This window comes from Tachysurus fulvidraco, chromosome 18, assembly GCF_022655615.1.
Source record: "Tachysurus fulvidraco isolate hzauxx_2018 chromosome 18, HZAU_PFXX_2.0, whole genome shotgun sequence".
In the NCBI taxonomy this organism is placed as follows: domain Eukaryota; kingdom Metazoa; phylum Chordata; class Actinopteri; order Siluriformes; family Bagridae; genus Tachysurus; species Tachysurus fulvidraco.
In genome coordinates this window covers 7,477,545-7,498,367 of record NC_062535.1, presented here as the reverse complement: position 1 = coordinate 7,498,367, position 20,823 = coordinate 7,477,545, and the positions used below count along the sequence as shown (strand labels likewise).

The 20,823-nt window shown below is 36.8% G+C and overlaps 1 protein-coding gene across 1 annotated transcript; it reads left to right on the top strand.

Annotated features, from left to right (window-relative positions):
• The first annotated feature begins 3,520 nt into the window (after nucleotides 1-3,520).
• Nucleotides 3,521-19,521, top strand: LOC113648751 (interferon-induced GTP-binding protein Mx2-like). The gene is made up of 15 exons (XM_047803128.1): nucleotides 3,521-4,132; nucleotides 6,283-6,351; nucleotides 6,468-6,523; nucleotides 6,600-6,796; nucleotides 8,020-8,157; nucleotides 8,448-8,602; nucleotides 8,698-8,836; nucleotides 8,972-9,170; nucleotides 9,257-9,335; nucleotides 10,637-10,759; nucleotides 10,834-10,966; nucleotides 11,614-11,772; nucleotides 12,453-12,529; nucleotides 18,277-18,495; nucleotides 18,833-19,521. Exons 3-15 carry the CDS (start codon nucleotides 6,468-6,470, stop codon nucleotides 19,055-19,057), a joined length of 1,899 nt encoding a protein of 632 aa, XP_047659084.1. The 5' UTR covers nucleotides 3,521-4,132; nucleotides 6,283-6,351; the 3' UTR covers nucleotides 19,058-19,521.
• The last annotated feature ends 1,302 nt before the right edge of the window (nucleotides 19,522-20,823 follow it).

Here is a 20,823-nt window from a genome sequence, read left to right as displayed (position 1 = left end):
GCCTCAGAACAAGATCCCAAATTAAAACCACACCCCATCATTTCTCTAGAGGGACATTACTGCAACACATACCTACATTGTACACTGGCAGATGGTGGGACAAGTCAAGCAATGCTAGAGGATCTTAGGGAGAATAATGCAGGAGTGATGAGATCTTTGAGGTTGCGGGGTGTTCAGAAATGAGGTGGTGTGTGAGAAATTTGGAAGGTTGAAATTATGTCATACAGCTGGATTTCAGATCATTGCAGACATGCCAGCAGAGAGTTGCAATAGTACAGTTTTAAAATGACAACAGACCGAACAAGCACCTGAGTGCCTTGTGTGGATAAAAATACCTGAATCTGTCTGATTTTGTAAAGGAGACTGTAAAAATTGACATGAGGTTGTTAAATTAGTAATGTGTGAGGAAAAAGATAGTTGATTGTCCAAGGTTGCCCCCGGTTACTGAAATCGCAAGACATGGGAATTAATCACCTGAGATTACCAGCAGTCCAGTTTTGCTGAATTTAATTTCCGCTAGTAAGATACTCATGGGCGTAAATCCCGGAGTGGGGACGGAGTGGACATGTCTCCCCACCCCCCCAAATCCCCAATGCAGCGCCGCCACCACCACCACCACCTCCACCATCCGAGGATTGTCCACCCCAAAAAGATTATTTAAAAAATATCGCACTCTCTATTGTGCAAAATATATGTATGTATACCTAAATAATTGTGTACGTAGAAAGAAAATACGCAAAAAATGCATTTAGAAACAGTTGAGTCCCCCTTCCTCTTCCTCACAGTGGTTTGACCCACTGCCTGCTTTCCCAGTTCATCTCACCTACTCTACACACACGAGTCAGGTGTGTGGCTGCGGCTCAATTAATGTTGAACTCCATTAAGTAGGGGATTTTATTCACTTTAAATTAAGCGATTCTCTTTAATGTAGTTGATGCAGATACATTCATAAATTAGTTGCGGCAAAAATGCTGATTACCGATGTAATGTTCCATGAATCTGCTATATTAGCGATTAAAATATTACTTATCTAGCGTTAGCTTGTTTACAATAGCTTGTTACATACTGCACTGTAACTAACACGCCAAAACCGTTTCCCATACATTGTTTTATTTGGGACGACTTGGTATAATGTTAACATTAACGGCCACAATTAGCATATTGTTTAGCTGTGCATTTACTAAATGAGCACTGTGCTACGTCCGTACTGACCCCATTGTATTTTTTTTGTATAATCAATTTCTATTGTTGTTAAGTGTCTTAATTAATTTTAAATAACATTTTAAACTTTTTTTAATTCCTTGTTTTTATTGTTGTGATTATTTTTTTGATAGTTTTACTTTCTTTGAAGAAAAACTTTGAAAATAACCATAATGACGCAGTCTCCATGCTACAATAATAATGATAAAAGCAAATTTTTTCACTGTGGGGACATATCTTTATAAGTACAATTAGGCTATTATTTGTGTCCCCCTTCAAAAATTGCTCATGAGAAATTTCATAGTTATTGCCCCCCACCCCACTGGTAAATGAAATTTACACCCATGGATACATCTATAATCATATATCTGCTTGATAAGAGTATGCTGTATGCTAAGATAAGAGCTGAAACTGTGGTGTGTAAAGGAGGAATGGAGTAGTTCTAGATAGTATGATGAACATTTCATATAAACCTTCATAAATAAACAGGTGTAATCAATCATATGGTGAAATTTCCTATGAGTGAAACATCTTCAGTGTCAGTATTTAGTAAAAGCCATTACTTTAGTTCTTGTGACACCAAAATGTCTTTAGGAAAGAAGACTCATTAACATGCCTTATTACATTCATGGATTCATTTGGTTTACTGCATTACAACCTTTCAGTCCAGATATAGCCCAAAGCCCATTATGTTTTTTCTGACTAATGTACTGTATGGAACAAGGGTCGTCAAGAACAGGTGTGGGAATAGGAATATCTGATTTAGACCAAAAACCATTTAGAATATTGTAGTGTTACTATAATATTGTACTATTATAGTAGAGTACCACCACACACACAGCATGTGTACACATCTATGGCATGTACACAAAGATTCAATAATTATATATACGACATCTGAAGAATGTGGCAAAATGACAGCAGATCAGGCAGTGCTATTTATATAATGGCGTTTTTTGTCATAAGGCATAACACACTAGAAATTGCTATTATAGGAAAATAATCAATGGGATGTTGGGATGTGAATTGAATAAAAGGCTTCCTGTCTGTATTTTGAGACATCTGTCCCAGAGCTACAGCAGCCTCTCAGAGCAGCTGGGAGATTGACTGTCATTACACTATGTTAAAGAGTTTATTTATTTATTTATTTAATTTCTTCTGTATCAAATGTACAAACAAAATAGGCATACAATCTTATTTCAAAATATAAACAAATTAACATCTTTGGTTGAGCATACCAATAATTAACAAACAATCAGAAAGACAAATAAAAAATAAAATAAAAGTAAGGTATTTTGTATTATTAACACATTTTAATGTTTTATACATCTGTTTTATCTCATTCAACCACTGATTAGGTGATTTAAATCAAAGCTAAACTTTACAGTTACAGTATGAATGGGGAAAAAAAACTTTGCCATTCAAATCAAAAAGTTAATAACAAAATCTAAATGTTTGTTCACCAAAAAAATCTCAAACATGATTAGCTGCACTGTAAGGGGTGGAAGTATAATCTCTCTGAATTGCAATCAGTTTTGTATATCTCTCCAAAAGGGTTGCACCAATTCAGAAAAAACTCTCGTTTGTGGGATAAATCTAATTTAAAATTAACTTATTATTTCATATAATTTCTTAGCCTACAGAGGAAGAGGAAAAAATAGATACATGTTCCTAATTTCTGTAATTTCTAACATATCAAATAGGGTTTGGGTGAAATTCTTGTAAATGAGATCAATACCTTCTATGGAGAGCTGTCTAAGTACTAGGAAGGCCTAGGAGTACATAATATCTTCTTTATCCAGTAGTCTCAAAACTATTGGTACTGCTCTTACCATTCTGCTATCCATGTTTACCGTAAACTTTATATATCTATTATTCCAAACTGGAGTGTTATGAGGTATAAATTATGCTTAAAACAACCTTTTCCAGAAAAAGAGGTACCTGCTTTTGGAAAGCTGAAAGCTTTACTGGTTAAAAAAAAAAAAGAAAAAAAAAAGAGCAATCAAAATTACATCATAACAAAAAATGTATTCCTCCTATTTTTTTAAAAATCTGCACTGGTGACAACATACCAAAAAGAATGACTATTTTGGATGAAGGCATTTACATGTTAAAACACCATTTATAATATTGAAATCAATTGCATTTATACTCCCATCTTCATATTTTTTTAAATCCGATCCTCTTACATAAAGACATTAGTGGGTAGTTATGTAGAGTTAACATTTCATATTTGATTAGATTCAACATTAAACCTGAAGCTTTAGGAAATTGTTTAACAGAATACAGGGCTAATAATATTTGACGTTCATTTTCTAGAAATAAAGTTGTCATCTTCAAACTGCATTATTATTATTATTTGCCTATGGAACACATTTAGCCCTTCAATACAATTATTTTTTCAGTATGGATAGAGTTTCTGCAACCATTAAAAATGATAGTCATGAGCTACCACACCCTTGAATTATTGGACAGATTTTATGACCTAGAGGTACATAGCTATTAATGTATATCATTATATAACATCTTTACTAAATTAATAGGTGTTAAAGAGTAAATAAAAATCTCATACAAACAAAAACATCACGTTAATCAGCACAGCAAAAACAAATACACGGGATCATATACAGACGCTGGAATCGCCTCAGCCAACAACAGCAGGTACACAGCAATAATAAACATTAACTAAGCGGCACGTGCCGCTTCCAGATTACCGTTCATTGATGTATTTGGAGGATCTTAATGCACCAAGCATCAGGATTGGTCAGTCCAGTTCCGCAAATCGGAGGGATTAAAACAGAAAAATCAGTCACTGAAGAACGGATCAAAGTCTCCGATGTCCTGTGAATTCTTCCTTCAAGACGAAGTCAGTCGTAAACGTCCGAAATGGTCGTACAAAATGCAAAACGTCTCTTAGCCACACGTTAACTGGGTAAGTACCAATTACAGATTTTAATATAGATTAAATATTTAATATTAAATATTCTAGTTAAAAAAAATACATATTAAGAATGACACCAGTTAGCTGTCGATTTCCACTAGTTAAAGAGTTTGTCGGCATTGACAACACTATATATTTTTATAGCCTCAGAACAAGATCCCAAATTAAAACCACACCCCATCATTTCTCTAGAGGGACATTACTGCAACACATACCTACATTGTACACTGGCAGATGGTGGGACAAGTCAAGCAATGCTAGAGGATCTTAGGGAGAATAATGCAGGAGTGATGAGATCTTTGAGGTTGCGGGGTGTTCAGAAATGAGGTGGTGTGTGAGAAATTTGGAAGGTTGAAATTATGTCATACAGCTGGATTTCAGATCATTGCAGACATGCCAGCAGAGAGTTGCAATAGTCCAGTTTTAAAATGACAACAGACTGAACAAGCACCTGAGGACCTTGTGTGGATAAAAATACCTGAATCTGTCTGATTTTGTAAAGGAGACTGTAAAAATTGACATGAGGTTGTTAAATTAGTAATGTGTGAGGAAAAAGATAGTTGATTGTCCAAGGTTGCCCCCAGTTACTGAAATCGCAAGACATGGGAATTAATCACCTGAGATGACCAGCAGTCCAGTTTTGCTGAATTTAATTTCCGCTAGTAAGATACCCATGGGCGTAAATCCCAGGGGGACGGGGGGGGACGGGGGGGGGGACGGAGTGGACATGTCTCCCCACCCCCCCAAATCCCCAATGCAGCGCCGCCCCCACCACCACCACCTCCACCATCCGAGGATTGTCCACCCCAAAAAGATTATTTAAAAAATATCGCACTCTCTATTGTGCAAAATATATGTATGTATACCTAAATAATTGTGTACGTAGAAAGAAAATACGCAAAAAATGCATTTAGATGCTTTTCAAAAATAACAAAAAATGCTTTGAGTCCCCCTTCCTCTTCCTCACAGTGGTTTGACCCACTGCCTGCTTTCCCAGTTCATCTCACCTACTCTACACACACGAGTCAGGTGTGTGGCTGCGGCTCAATTAATGTTGAACTCCATTAAGTAGGGGATTTTATTCACTTTAAATTAAGCGATTCTCTTTAATGTAGTTGATGCAGATACATTCATAAATTAGTTGCGGCAAAAATGCTGATTACCGATGTAATGTTCCATGAATCTGCTATATTAGCGATTAAAATATTACTTATCTAGCGTTAGCTTGCTTACAATAGCTTGTTACATACTGCACTGTAACTAACTAAAATTTGAAGGTTCAGAATTATCATCTAGGAAATGTTTCATTATTCATAAATGTTACCCATTTTATTTACAATTTAAAGCACTTACTTAGACTACAGAGATATTTTAATTTGCTGTTAATGTGGGTAAAGTTTTGGGCTGGAGTGGAATCAAGATGTTAGTACATATTTAAGGAAATTAAAATGATCTATGAATTATAATTCATAACAGTTTAATAACATTTAAAATGATTGGAAAGGCAATATTTCCATGCCAGATTACACATGCCAGATACATTGTTATTAATTAGGTTACTGGGTTGATGTTTCTTTTATTTTTTATTTTTTTAAGTGCGTGATGCATGAGTGATGGATGAATTGAAAGTAAAATCACACGTGTAAGCATTTTAATTTACGTTATATAAATATCTGTTAATAATTATATGTTCAAAAAATTAATTATTAAACATTAATGAGCACATTATCATATTTCAAAATATTTACTGTACATTACTAGCATAGACTCAATTAACTCATTAACAGTACATCATAAAATTATTAAAAGATCATTAGATAATGTAAATCAAAATGCTATTTCAATTCAACTGTGCTGAAAGTTATTATAAAGTGTTACTGTTAGGGGTCTTATTGTTTGTATAACTGAGTTAGTCATAGGTTTTGAACAAAGATTAAATAAAATTGGCCTGTTTTTGACATGTGGCCTCAGATTACTGAGAGGCTTTAAAAGAGGCATAAGTAAATGCACATGGAAAAACAATGTTTCCCCTTCAGTTTCTTATTTTATTGCACACGTGTGCATATTTATTGTTGTTTTCCATCTGTGTGTGTGTGTGTGTGTGTGTGTGTGTGTGTGTGTGTGTATGTGTGCTTAAATAGAGCCACGTGAATCACTTTCGGTTATGCACATCCCTTCCCTTGTGACGTTAAGTTGATCTTTCCAGCCAGGTAAGTAAAATACCTTTATTTCTATGATGTGAAAATACTAAAAGTAAATATTTTTACATGTGAAGAAGCAATAAAGAAAAGCTACAATAGCAACACAAATGGAATTTGTTTCCTAGATGATGGAGAGTGAAAAAAGTAGTTATAAAGACACTGCTCACAATGGTCAGAACAGGTCAGTATAAATTGAATGATCAGTCATCAGTTGTGTGAGTGTCATATGTAAAACTCACTGCCTTTTTTATTCACAGTAAGCCAATGGAAGGAGTTTTCCACAGCCATTTAGAGGAGAGAGTTCGTCCTTATATTGATCTGATTGACTCTTTGAGGTTGATTGGTATTGAAAAAGATTTGGCTTTGCCAACTATTGCTGTAATTGGAGATCAGAGTTCTGGTAAAAGCTCTGTGTTGGAAGCACTATCTGGGGTGGCATTGCCCAGAGGGAGTGGTGAGTGTTTCCTATTTCTATCACAAACAATAAATACAATGTTGTTAAAGTGTTTGCCCCCTTCCTGTTTTTTTATTTTGCACATTTTTTACACTTTAATGTTTCAGATCATCAAACAAATTTAAATATTAGTCAAAGACAACACAAGTAAAGAAAACAAAATCCAAACCAACATGGCCCTGTGTGAAAGTGTGTTTGCCAGCCCCCCACCCCATAAAAACCAAACTTAACTGTGGTTTATCACACCTGAGTTCAATTTCTCTTGCCATACCAAGGCCTGATTGCTGCCACAACAGTTGGTAAATCAAGAAATCACTTAAAGACCTGACCAACAAAGTGAAGTAGACCTAAAGATCTTCAAAAGCTACACATCATGCCGAGATCCAAAGAAATTCAGGAACAAATGAGAAAGAAAGTAATTGAGAGCCATTTCTTTGGGACTCCAGCAAACCACAGTGAGAGCAATTATCCACAAATGCCAGAAACATGGAACAGTGGTGAACCTTCCCAGGAGTGGCTGGCTTACCAAAAATACTCCAAGAGCGCAGCGACCACTTATCCAAGATGTCACAAAAGACCCCACAACAATATCCAAAGAACTGCAGGCCTCACTTGCCTCAGTTAGAGTTCCAAGACAAAAACAACTGCTGAGCAAAAAAACATAAAGGCACGTCTCAGATTAGCCAGAAAACATCTTGATTATCCCCAGTATATGTCCCATTACATCTGGCATAAAAGTAACACTGCATTTCAGGACTGCATTTCAGGACTGCATTTCAACACTGCTAAGGTTGGTCCAACCAGTTATTAGGTTTAGAGGGCTAGCACTTTTTCACACAGGAACATGTAGGTTTGGATTTTGTTTTCCTTTAATAATAAAAAAACCCTTCATTTAAAAACTGCATGTTGTGTTTACTTGTGTTATCTTTGACTAATATTTACATTTGTTTGATGATTCGAAACATTAAAGTGTGACAAACATGCAAAAAAATAAAAAATCAGGAAAGGGGCCAACACTTTTTCAGACCACTGTATAACAGTTTACAGAGATTATCACTTGTATTTTAGGATTTTATGGGATATAACAGTTAAAAAATGTAATCAATTCAATTCCAATTTAAACATCTAACTTCTTACACACACAAACACACACACAAAGTTAGTGATTTTTCACTGTATGACATTAAGAGAAGCTGATGTATAATGTGCTTTTTCAACTTCAGGTATTGTGACAAGATGTCCACTGGAGCTGAAGCTGAGGAAGATAAAATGTGGTGTTCAATGGCGAGCCGTAATTTATTACAAAGATGAGTGTGCTGCCTTCACTGACCCATCAGAGGTTGAGGGTTTCGTTAAGAAAGGTTTGTAACATTCCTTTTTATAATAAAATAAAAAGATAAAGCATAAACTTTATTTCTCATGGTTCTGAAAGGTGAATCTTGCTTTCAGGTTCTGCTTTAGAATTTGTGTGTTTTAACAAAAACTTCTTTGTTAACCAAAAATGTATTGCATCATTATCATAGATTATTAGAACTATGTGTATATTTTTTTATAATCTTGCAACTAAACATTTAACAGTCCTAATAATGCCTTGTCTAAAAGAAAGGATATATGTTTAATTTTTATAACACTTACTCCATCACTGTAACAGCCCAGAATGATCTGGCTGGAGACGGAGTTGGAATTTGTGATGATCTCATCACTTTGGAGATCATGGCTCCTGATGTATGTGACCTCACACTGATCGATCTCCCTGGGATTGCGCGAGTTCCTGTAAAAGGTCAACCTGAAGACATTGGACATCAAGTGAGTGTAAACTGTAGCTTGACTCTTTTCGCTAACCAGACTACTGTACATCCGTTAATTGAAATTGTAACATTGCTTATCTTATATTTCTCTAGATCAAAAAACTTATTCTGAACTATATAGAGAAGGATCAAACAATAAATTTGGTCGTAGTCCCATGTAATGTTGACATAGCAACAACAGAAGCTCTAAAAATGGCACAGGAAGTGGATCCTGAAGGAAAAAGGACTCTTGGTAAAGAATCAGCTAAGTTCATTAACAAAAACAATAACATTATTATTATTATTATTATTATTATTATTATTATTATTATTATTATTATTATTATTATTATTATTATTATTATTATTATACTTTTTATTCTAACAGCGATTCTTACAAAGCCAGACCTTATAGACAAGGGAACAGAAAAGAACATCATGGATATTGTCAGAAATCAGGTCATTCCTTTAAGCAAAGGCTATGTCATTGTTAAGTGTCGTAGCCAAAAGCAAATTGATGATAAGATCTCTCTGACTGAGGCCACTCGAGTAGAAAGGGAATTCTTCAGACGTCATGAATACTTCAGGTATTATTTCTAACATATGACCCTCATTTGTAATTTATGACCCACTAGATGTAACTGGGAACTTACTGTAATTGTCTTACTGCCAGTTGCCTGTTGAGTGAGGAGAAAGCAACGATTCAGTGTCTTGCTACCAAACTGACTCAAGACCTGGTTGATCACATCAAAGTATGTTTCCAGTCTTTTTACAATTTGTTATTTAATATTATTTTTCAGCATACTTAGGAGTGGTGTAGTATTATGCTCAGAAAATCACAAGGGCGGTTGGTAGATGACACAAAAGTAATCCATTATACCAGCTGCTCATGTAGTATATGGAAGGGTGAAAATTTAATATTCATGTTCATTCATGTTCATTATACCATTCATTCATTTATTGCTGAGTATGTGTCTGTGAATTTGACTGAAACATAGAAGCCAAATGCAACTCAATTATGGGGAGTTAATACATTAACTGCAATCATTTGACAGACATAAACACGTGAAACTGCATGACTCTGTGGTCTGAGTTTAAATTAATTTAGGTGAAAATGCAGACTTGGAAACAAGAAAGCTTTATATAATTTCAACCTGAATTTCGGAAATGTTGCGACGTTTTTAGATTTGAAAAATATGAAAACTTAAAGACTAGAAACAATGTTCCTCAATGTAAAATCTCATCATCTGCGGTGTATAACATCATCAAAAGATTCAGAGAAACTGGAAAAATCTCTGTTCTTAAGGGACAAGAAAAAAGACCTTTATTGGATGTTTGTGGTCTTCTGACCATCAGATGACACTGCATCACTCATCGGCATGATTGTGTCAATCATTGCAACATTATTAAATGGGCCCAGGAATACTTCCAGAAACCACTGTTGGTAAACGCAATACACCATGCCATCTGCAGATGCTAACTATAGCTCTATCATGCAAAAAGGAAGCCATATGTGAACATGGTCAAAAAGTGCTGTCATGTCCTGTGGGCCAGGGCTGATTTTTTGGACTGTTTCAAAGTGGAGAAGTGTTCTATGGTCAGACGAGTATAAATTTACCAGTCTTGTTTGAAATCACTGACACCATGTCCTCCGGGCTAAAAAGGAGGGAGGCCTTCCATCGTGTTATAAGCGTTCAAAAGCCAGCATCTCTGATGGTATGGTGCATACGGTATAATCAGCTTGCATGTTTGGAAGGCACTATGATTTCTCAAAGGTATATAAAGGTTTTAGAGCAACATATGCTCTGAAAGAATTTCAGCGGGACTATGCAATACCACATACTGCAGCTATTACAACAGCATGGATGTTTTAGTTTTCATTTTATTCAGATTTTAAAAAATGTCCCAACTTTTACAGAATTCTGGTTGTCAATGGACATATTTGTCAAAGGTAGTGTTACAAAATATTAGTTAATTAATTGTAGTGTTTCTGATCTAATTTCACTGTTTTTGGTTGTTGTTGTTGTTTTTCTTTGTTTGATTTTATTTTTAGAAATCATTACCACTGATCTCTGAAGAGATCAAGAAGCAGCTGTGGTGGTTGAGAAAAGAGCTTAGTCAGTGTGAAGCTGGACCACCACTGGATCCACAGAAGAGGAAGACCTTCTTTATTGATGTTGGTAACATTATTTTTTAATTTCCCAATAGCAGCCTGCCTAAACCATGTTCATGGTCACTTTTTTCTTTCAGACCTTGATGAAATTTAGTGATAAGATCAATCGCTTGGCATCTGGGGAAGTGATCAACAATGATAACTTGTTTGTGAAGCTTCGGTCTGAATTCAGAAAGTGGAAAGAGCATCTTGACAACACAAAGCCATCATGTGAGTACACGATCCATATGTCAAAGTACACAGCTGAGTACATAGCCATGTCAAATCATTTCAGTAATGTTTAAATGCCAAGATATATTTTGTTTGAAAGTACACTGCCTCCATACACAGACCATTGGTGTAGAGCAGGGGTGTCAAACTGGTGTAATTACTGTATATTTGGCCCGCGAGATCATATCAAATGTGCATTACAGCTGGCTAGCCGCATGCTCCGCTAATACTACAAATCCCAGAATGCCTTGCCACTGTATTGATGACTAGTCACGAACAGCAAGCGCCCCTCATTCTCTGTTGACAGTCGTTAACAACCATGTTACAGTCACATCGGGCAAGTTAATTCCACCCTCCACAAAAGGGTGAAAAAGGGTGAACATTACATATCAGTTGCAGTTAATTTGCAGTTGCAGTTAATTTTTCAATAAATATTCAGTTTGGCCCGTGACTTTATCTCAGTTTTATATTTTGGCCCACTGTGAATTTGAGTTTGACACCCCTGGTGTAGAGGAACAAGTGCTTCTAATGCTACTTAGCTACAGTATTATTAGTCTAGGGCAGCTAAAATTAGCCAATTAAATGAAGCCTTTTGGTGGGAACTCATGGGTAAAATGAATTTTGGACATATTTTACAACCAATACAGTTCACAAAACGGTCCAGGAAGTGGTGAATGAATATGACCTGAAACACAGAGGACGAGAGTTGCCCGGCTTCAGTGACTACAAGGTGTTTGAGATTGTGGTGCAGAACCTTGTGATCCAGCTAACAGAACCAGCGATTGACACACTCAGGGTCATCAGAGGTAGGCGTTCACTATTTAACCTTCAGAACATCCATTTTAACAACTTTTAAGAAGTTTATTAAACCAATAACATAAACAACTGAAGTTAACTCAGTTCATTTATCAGCATTTATCTGAAAGGTACATGGAACATACCACAACCAAAGAAAAGTAACTGACAGCTCGTTAATAAGACCAGTCATATTTGCAAATTAGGAATTTATCATACAGTGGCTTGCTGTATGATAGAAAAAATTCTAAATTATATGAGCCAGGTAATTAGCACTTGACTAATGTACAATATGCTGGTAGAAGAGCTGTCAAGAAGTTTGAGAATAATTTATACTAAATAATAAATAATATAATCTTTACCATCCCACACTGGAATATGTAGGCATTTATGGCATGTACACAAGGATTCAATAATTACATATACAACATGCTTCTGAAGAGCTTTAAAACATTCACCACAATGGTGTATATTATGTAAAGAAATGAAAGACAGAATATTGTTATTATAGAAAAGTAATCAAATGTACGCTTCTAATGCGGTCTGATACAAAGCAAAGCTACTGTTACCACCATTGAAATAAAAAGTCTTCAACCCGAAGTGTTTTATTACTATTATACCACAGCTTTACAGAAGGCATTCATAAATGTAGTACTTTTGTATATATAATGTATAAACATGTGTGTTTCAGACACCATTCAGCAACAGTTTTCAGATGTGTCCAAAACCTGCTTTCTCCACTACCCTTACCTCCACTCTGTTGCAGTGGTAAATATATTAAGTTTTAATTTTTATCTTGAAAGTGTGAAATGTTTCAGAAATACACTCTAAAAAATGCTGGGTTGTTTTTTGAACCCAAATGCTGGGTTGAGGCCGCTGGGTATTTGGGTTGTTTTAACCCAAGTTTGGGTTGAAAATTGTCTTGAGCTATAATCCAGTGGCACCGGGTTGGGAACACAAACGTGAGAGTATGCACGTCAACGTGAAAATCGGACGACACCTGTGCGAGAAGCCGCAATTTTCTTTGCGTCTTCAGATGAAAGCGAGTGAAATTCTGTCTGAAACGTAAGTTATTCAATATGTATTTAACAATGTTCATAGCCATAAAAAAATCTGCTTTACTGTATAAACTAATGTTATATGCACAATTTAGGCTTTTAGTCGGTTACCTTACCTCACGGCCGAGTGACAGCCGTGATCCGACTCACGACAGATTCCTTGTTCAGTGAACAGGAGAGCACGCGTGGTATCTTCATTGGAGCTTGGAAGGAATAGGGTAAATGCTTTTTAAATATTACTTTTGTACATGTTAAATATACTTTATTATAAATTATTTCTGTGTTAGATACATTTTTGATACGGCAGAGTTTACTTGATGGTAATGTATTTTGTTAGGACATCCAATTTCCCACTCTGCTTCTACATTTTGTTTAACTTCATTGTAAGGTACATTCAACAGCAAATGAGCTTCATTCACTACGAGCATACAGGATTTCAGGATTAAATTTAAATTCCTATACTCCTGTACAGAATCTAGCCATGGGGGTCACAGTCCAGTGACTTCTGTGCCGGTCCCAAGCCTGGATAAATAGAGAGGGTTGCGTCAGGAAGGGCATCCGGCATAAAACATTGCCAAATGTAACCATGCGAATCGTCAGCACGAATTTCATCCCGGATTGGTCGAGGCCTGGGTTAACAAGGAAGGTGGATATACTGTGTGTACAGGAGACCAAGTGGAAGGGTAGCAAGGCTCGTAGTATAGGAGCAGGATTCAAGCTGTTTTATTATGGTGTGGATAGTAAGAGAAATGGGGTAGGTGTGGTCCTGAAGGTGGAGTTTGTGAGGAATGTTACGGAGGTGAAGAGAGTGTCAGACAGGGTGATGAGTCTAAAGTTAGAGATTGAAGGGGTGATGTTGAATGTTGTTAGTGGTTATGCCCTGCAGGTAGGTTGTGAGTTAGAGGAGAAAGAGAGATTCTGGAGTGAAGTAGATGAGGTGATGGAGAGTATTCCCACGGGTGAGAGAGTGGTGATAGGAGCAGATTTTAATGGACATGTTGGTGAGGGGAACACAGGTGACGAGGAGGTGATGGGCAAGTTTGGAGTTAAGGAAAGGAATCTTGAAGGACAGATGGTAGTGGACTTTGCTAAGAGGATGGACATGGCTGTGGTTAACACTTATTTTCAGAAGAGGGAGGAACATAGAGTGACTTACAAGAGTGGAGGTAGGAGAACACAGATAGACTACATCCTATGTAGAAGAGGCAATCTGAAAGAGATCAGTGACTGTAAAGTGGTAGTGGGAGAGAGTGTAGACAGACAGCATAGGATGGTGGTGTGTAGGATGACTCTGAAGGTCCGTAAGAGGAAGAGGTCAAAGATAGAGAAGAAAACTAAGTGGTGGAAGCTGAAAAAGGAGGAATGTTATGAGGAATTTAGACCGAAGAAGAGACAGGCTCTGGGTGGTCAGGTAGTGCTGCCAGATGACTGGGAAACTACAGCAGAAGTGATCAGGGAGACAGGGAGAAAGGTGCTGGGTGTGTCAACTGGAAGGAAGAAAGGAGATAAGGAGACTTGGTGGTGGAATGAGGAAGTTTAGGATAGTATCCAGCGGAAGAGATTAGCCAAGAAGAAGTGGGATATGGACAGCACTGAAGAGAATAGACAGGAATACAAGGAGTTACAGCGCAGAGTGAAGAGGGAGGTGTCTAAGGCCAAGTAGAAGGCATATGACGAGTTGTACACTAGGTTAGACACTATTGAAGGAGAGAAGGACTTGTACAGGTTAGCTAGGCAGAGGGATCGAGATGGGAAGGATGTGCAGCAAGTTAGAATTATTAATGATAGAGATGGAAGGGTGCTCACAAGTGAGGAGAGTATACAGAGGAGATGGAAGGAATACTTTGAGAAGCTGATGAATGAGGAAAATGAGTGGGAAAAACGAGTAGAAAGGGGTGAACTCTGTGGAACAGGAAGTCAGAAAGGATAAAATCAGAAAGGCTTTGAAGAGGATGAAAAGTGGAAAGGCAGTTGGTCCTGACGACATCCTGGTAGAGGTCTGGAATGTCTAGGAGAGGCAGCAGAGGAATTTTTAACTAGTTTGTTCAACAGGGTTTTAGAGAGTGAGAGGATGCCTGAGGAATGGAGAAGGGGTGTGTTAGTGCCGATCTTTAAGAATAAGGATAACGTGCAGAGTTGCAGCAACTATAGGGGGATAAAGTTGATGAGCCATACAATGAAGCTGTGGGAAAGAGTAGTGAAAGCTAGGTTAAGGAAGATGGTGGAAATTTGTGAACAGCAGTATGGCTTCATGCCCAGAAAGAGCACAACAGATGCAATTTTTGCTCTGAGAATGTTGATGGAGAAGTATAGGGATGGTCAGAGGGAGTTGCACTGTGTGTTTGTAGACTTACAGAAAGCGTATGACAGGGTGCCAAGAGAAGAGCTGTGGTACTGTATGAGGAAGTCAGGAGTAGCAGAGACGTATTTTAGAGTGGTGCAGGACATGTATGAGAGGAGCAGGACAATGGTGAGGTGTGCTGTAGGTCAGACAGAGGAGTTCAAAGTGGAGGTGGGACTGCATCAGGGATCAGCTCTGAGCCCCTTCCTGTTTGCTATAGTGATGGACCAGTTGTCAGAGAAGGTCAGACAGGAGTCTCCTTGGACGATGATGTTTGCAGATGACATTGTGATCTGTAGTGAGAGCAGGGAGCAGGTGGAGGAAATCCTGGAGAGGTGGAGGTTTGCGCTGGAGAGAAGAGGAATGAAAGTCTGTCATAGCAAGACTGAGTACATGTGTGTGAATGAAAGGGAGGGAAGTGGAACAGTAAGGTTACATGGGGAAGAGGTGCAGAAGGTAAAGGAGTTTAAGTACTTGGGGTCAACAGTCCAGAGTAATGGAGAAAGTGGGAAAGAAGTAAGGAAGCGAGTGCACGCAGGTTGGAGTGGGTGGAGAAAGGTGTCAGGAGTTCTGTGTGATAGGAAAATATCAGAAAGAATCAAGGGGAAGGTGTAGAGGACAGAGGTGAGACCGGCCATTCTGTATGATTTAGAGTCATTGAAGAAGAGACAGGAGTCAGAGCTAGAGGTAGCCTAACTGAAGATGTTGAGGTTCTCTTTGGGAGTGACAAGATTGGACAGGATTAGGAACGAGTACATCAGAGGGACAGCTCATGTTGGACGTTTGGGGGACAAAAGTTAGGGAGGCCAGATTAAGATGGTTTGGACATGTTCAGAGGAGGTAGAGTAAGTATATTGGTAGGAGAATGTTAGACATGGAGCTGCCAGGCATGAGGCAAAGTGGAAGGCCAAAGAGGAGGTATTGTATATGGATGTAATTAATGAGGATATGAAGCTAGTAGGTGCAAGTGGTGAGGATGCAGAAGATAGGGATACTGTAGGTGGAGAGAGATGATTCGCTGTGGCAACCCCTGAAGGGAAAAGCCCAAAGAAGAAGAAGATACTCCTGTACAGCCTATGGTTAGTTTGAAACAGGCGGGAATGTCTGAGGTCAGCTCAGGCTAATTAAGGTTTGAAACTAATGTTCAACCGCCATTTTATTCGTGACACACCCAGGATAATTAGGATAATTTAGGAGTTTTTTCTGTTATAAAATTCCTTTTGACTGACATGATCTGTTTACATAATGTAATAGTAGCAAGCATTGTGTTTTCTCTGAAGTATAAATGTAGTTATGTCTAGGTGTTTCGAAGTGTTTCCTGCTTTTCATTCAGATGTAATTTTTTAACTCTTTTTAACTTTTTAAGTCTTATGTTTGATGATATCAACTCTGATTTCATGATTAGTGGAGAGCAATGAGATGTTTTGCTGATTTTCATGTAACTTGTATATCTATACCTGACTAAACTTTAAGACATTAAGACATCAAACCTTGTTCAATTAAGGTTCACCAGGGTAATGTCAGACTGCTAATCTTTTAAACTCTTTGTAATTGGAATATAAATTAAAATTAGATCATAATGCTAAAATGTATTTTCTGTTATTTTATTCCAGATGGATGAATATGTGAAAACCAAGCTAAGAGAATGGAATCTCAAAGAGTTAATTCCCATATTTGAAGGTATGTAGTAATATTTTACTCTGTTCATTGTAATGGCCATTAGCCACTTAAACACTTTAAACTGAGAGATTAGAGAACAAATGCCAATTTGCCCCAAGCAGTGTTCCCTGGTGTGGCAGTTTCCACAGACTGTGGTGTATGGACTTCCTGGGGAGGAGACACCGGCAGTAAGAGTTCTACAAGCATTCATTTTTGCAGACAAACTGTAAGTTATTTTTTTGTTTTTTTATTATTATTTCTGTGACCTGACTGCTTCATTGGATTCTGTGTTCTTTAACTTGTACACTGTTACATGAAATGTTTCATATTCATATTTCACATACATATATAATTGGAAGTAAATTTTCCTGACTGCAGTCAGTTTGATGCATGTTCATTATTCTAAATTCTTCTATTTTTCTTATACAACACTGCAATTACATTGCAATTGATGATTCTTACTGATGATTCTTATATCTTCGGATATTGACTTTTATGATTGTTTGTGTAAATGTTATGAAATGTTTTCATATTTCAAATTTGTATTTTCTTAAAGTTAATTATTCTGATTAAGTCAGTTTTATGCTGTTTCCTTATTACATCTACATACTTTTCTACTCTGCAATTTCATTGCAATTGATGATTCTTACTGATGATTCTTATTGATACATTTTCATAGAAATTGTCTTAATGCTGAGATGGGCAAAAATGTGTCCAAATGTGTGTGACATTTATACTATTCATTATTTTTTCAAAATTGTCCCTTTTAAATTTGATGCATTCAAAATTTGTCTTAGTCAGGGCAAAATCGATCATAATAAAAATTGTGAATTTATCTCATTACATAAATGAACAAGGTAAGCTTTAAAGGTATTTTTGTTATCAATGCAAGCGTTTTACATGCTGTTATGACGAAATCAGCTCCGTATATTAGACATTATATATTAGAGGGTTTGCTATTTTATCCTATACATTCTTTACAAAAATAAGAAAACGTGTATTAATAAAACGAAGGACGACATTGTATTTAGATCACCTAAATTGCTTCCACATACTTCCATGGTTCCATATGGTGAATCACAAGGTGACGTATTTGATATGGACGTGACTTCTGACGTCACTCTTGGATTTGGGGGGTTTGGATTACCAAAGTAAGTATTGCTGTACATTCATTATTATTATGACATAAATTTCTGACCCATTTTGGGTTAAATTCAGCTCAGCAGTGTAGTCATGTTTAACTAATAGTTGGGTTAAAAGTCACAACCCAGCATGCTGGGTTAAACATGATAACCCAACAAGTTGGGTTAAAATAACCCAGCGTTGGGTTCGTCCCTTTTTGACCCAGCACTGGGTTGCCAAAATAACCCAAATTGGGTTGTTTTTTACCCAGCAGGTTTTAGAGTGTAGTTAAATCCAGTCGTGGTGTAATATCATACTTCAAATCAACATTCCAGAACAAGATAGACAACATTCAGTCAAAGCAGGAATCCAAGGTGAAGAAGAGGATCACGGAGCAGTTTGAGATGGAGCAACTGGTCTACACTCAAGATGGCATCTACTTCAAAACCTTGAATGAGATTCATTGTACTGAGGAACAGACAGCTTCAGAAGAAAACTTTGCTGGATTTGATAGCAGAAGCAAATATCCTGAAATGCTGCAGGCTTATTACGAGGTAGAGTTTAGTAGTTAATTTGTTAAGGAACCAAAAGTAAATTTTATTTTGGCTTCATTCAAAATGATGATGATGATAATGATGATTATTCTATTTATATATAAGTATTAAGATCATTTGTAATTATTAAGAAAATTCTTACAAATACTTATTGCATTCATTGTGTGCAATAATGCTGTGTGTCATTGTGAGTAAATGATGATCTACTAAAGATCTACTGATAAAGTAAACTAGATATCTACTAAATACAGTATAAATATAGAGAAAAATATCTATTAAACATTTACTTTCAAACCTTGAAATTGTACGAGTTAGAGATTTTTCCGTCTCCTGACAGATCGTGGTGCAGCGCTTGGCTGATCAGGTACCCATGTTGATCAGATACTTCATGCTGAAGGAATCTGCTCAGTTGCTGCGCACCGAGATGTTGGGTTTAATTGATGGTGCCAACGTGTCCGATGTCTTGCGTGAAGAGTCGAATATCAGCAGACACCGCATTGAGCTGCAGAACCGTTTGGAACGTCTTAACATTGCTCAAGGGAAACTCAGCAACTTTATTTGAAGCTACAGGGCTGCTGTAGATCAGAGTTTTGCATCTTTTTTGAAGGTTAGCACCTGATTAACCTTTCAATTAATAAATATGATTTTAAATACTACAGATCTGTTGGCTTGTAGACCCACTGACTGTCACCACTGATTTTAAAGGAATCCAAATATTATAGCTGTTCTGATAATAACCATAAAGAACTCGAAATGTATTTATGTATAATATAAAATTAAACTTAGACAACAACTGCAACATGGCAATTCTAATTCTAAATATTGAATCAGTACAGAAGAACAATCATAGAAAACAAATGATAAGAAAGACATGATCAATCAATATTTGCTGTCTAAATTTTTTATTGTCAAGTCAAGAAGCTTTTATTGTCATTTCAAGCATATATAGCTGTTACAGTACACAGTGAAATGAGACAACGTTTCTCCAGGATCATGGTGCTACATAAAACAAAAACAGGGCTATAAGGACTTAGTAAGTTAGTCCTAGTCACATAAAGTGCAGCTGTGCAACCTGGTGTACACAGTACAGGACAAGACAAACAAGACAGTGCAGGACAAAAAAAGACAAACAAGACAGTGCAGGACAAAAAACAGTGCAAACAAAAAATTACAAGGCAATACACAAAAGACAATAAATAGAAGCAGCGAAGACCAGTGTAATTACTGTATGTTCAGAAATACTGGAATGAACACAGTGTTATAGCAGCAGTTATATGAGATATTGTAGTATATTGTGCAAAACGGCAAATGTGAAATGTGAGACAGCATGTGCAAAAGCAGAATGTAAACAATTTGATGGATATATATTGGAGGTGTGTTTAGTGTAGGTCTGTGCAGTCCATACAGTTGATGTGCATGTGTGTGTTGTGCTCAGTACAGTTCAGTTCAGTTATTAAGGAAGATGCAGTAGTGTTTACTGGAAGAACAATTTTCATAGAGCTATTAAAGGTTAATGGCCAGGTTTCACTGTTCGTTTTTCCTCACTCATTTATCTGGATGTTCAATCTCATTAATGTGCAAAAACAGCATGTAAACAGTTTGAAGGATATATATTGGAAGTGTGTGTGTGTTTAGTGTAGGTTTGTGCAGTCCATACAGTTGATGTACGTGTGTGTTGTGTTCAGTACAGATCAGTATTGAATCCAGAGTGGCCGCTGTGTGCTACTGCTGCGCCGCCATCTTGGATCTCTTGAAGATCTCTTGTGGGTGCATTATACAAAGACAATATTAACATGCACTCAGTATTCACGGTATGCAGCATTTAATTCAACAGGTCAAATGTATGCAATCTGAAAGTTTCTGGATTATAATGCATGTTTAATTGTATTCATGTCAAGCTTATAAGAAGTTCAGGATTTATGATATGTGATAAATATATGATGATAAATGTAAATGTGTGATAAATGTAATTATAATTTTTATTCACATAATTTTTTTCTGTAAAGTTGCATTGAGACAGTGTCCATTGTTAAAAGCGCTACACAAATTAAATTAAATTGATTTGAAATGAAAAGACCAGATTATAGCTATGAAAACAATCCAGAATAATGGAAAGAGTATGGATAAAGGAAGGAACTGTTTTTCTGTCTAGTGTCACCCAAATAAGGATGAGGTTCCCTTCTGAGTCTGGTTCCTCTCAAGGTTTCTTTCTCATATCATCTCAGGGAGTTTTTTCTTTCCACCATCACCTCCAACTTGCACATTCGTGATAGAGAGATTTTTATATTATTTTAAACTTGAATGTATGTATGGTTGTATTTATTTTTA

Coding starts and splice junctions, on each gene's coding strand:
- LOC113648751 (XM_047803128.1), top strand. CDS start 6,468: ATGATGGAGAGTGAAAAAAGTAGTTATAAAGACACTGCTCACAATGGT. Junction 8,603..8,697: donor CTGAAGACATTGGACATCAA/GTGAGTGTAAAC, acceptor ATATTTCTCTAG/ATCAAAAAACTTATTCTGAA. Junction 9,171..9,256: donor AGACGTCATGAATACTTCAG/GTATTATTTCTA, acceptor TCTTACTGCCAG/TTGCCTGTTGAGTGAGGAGA.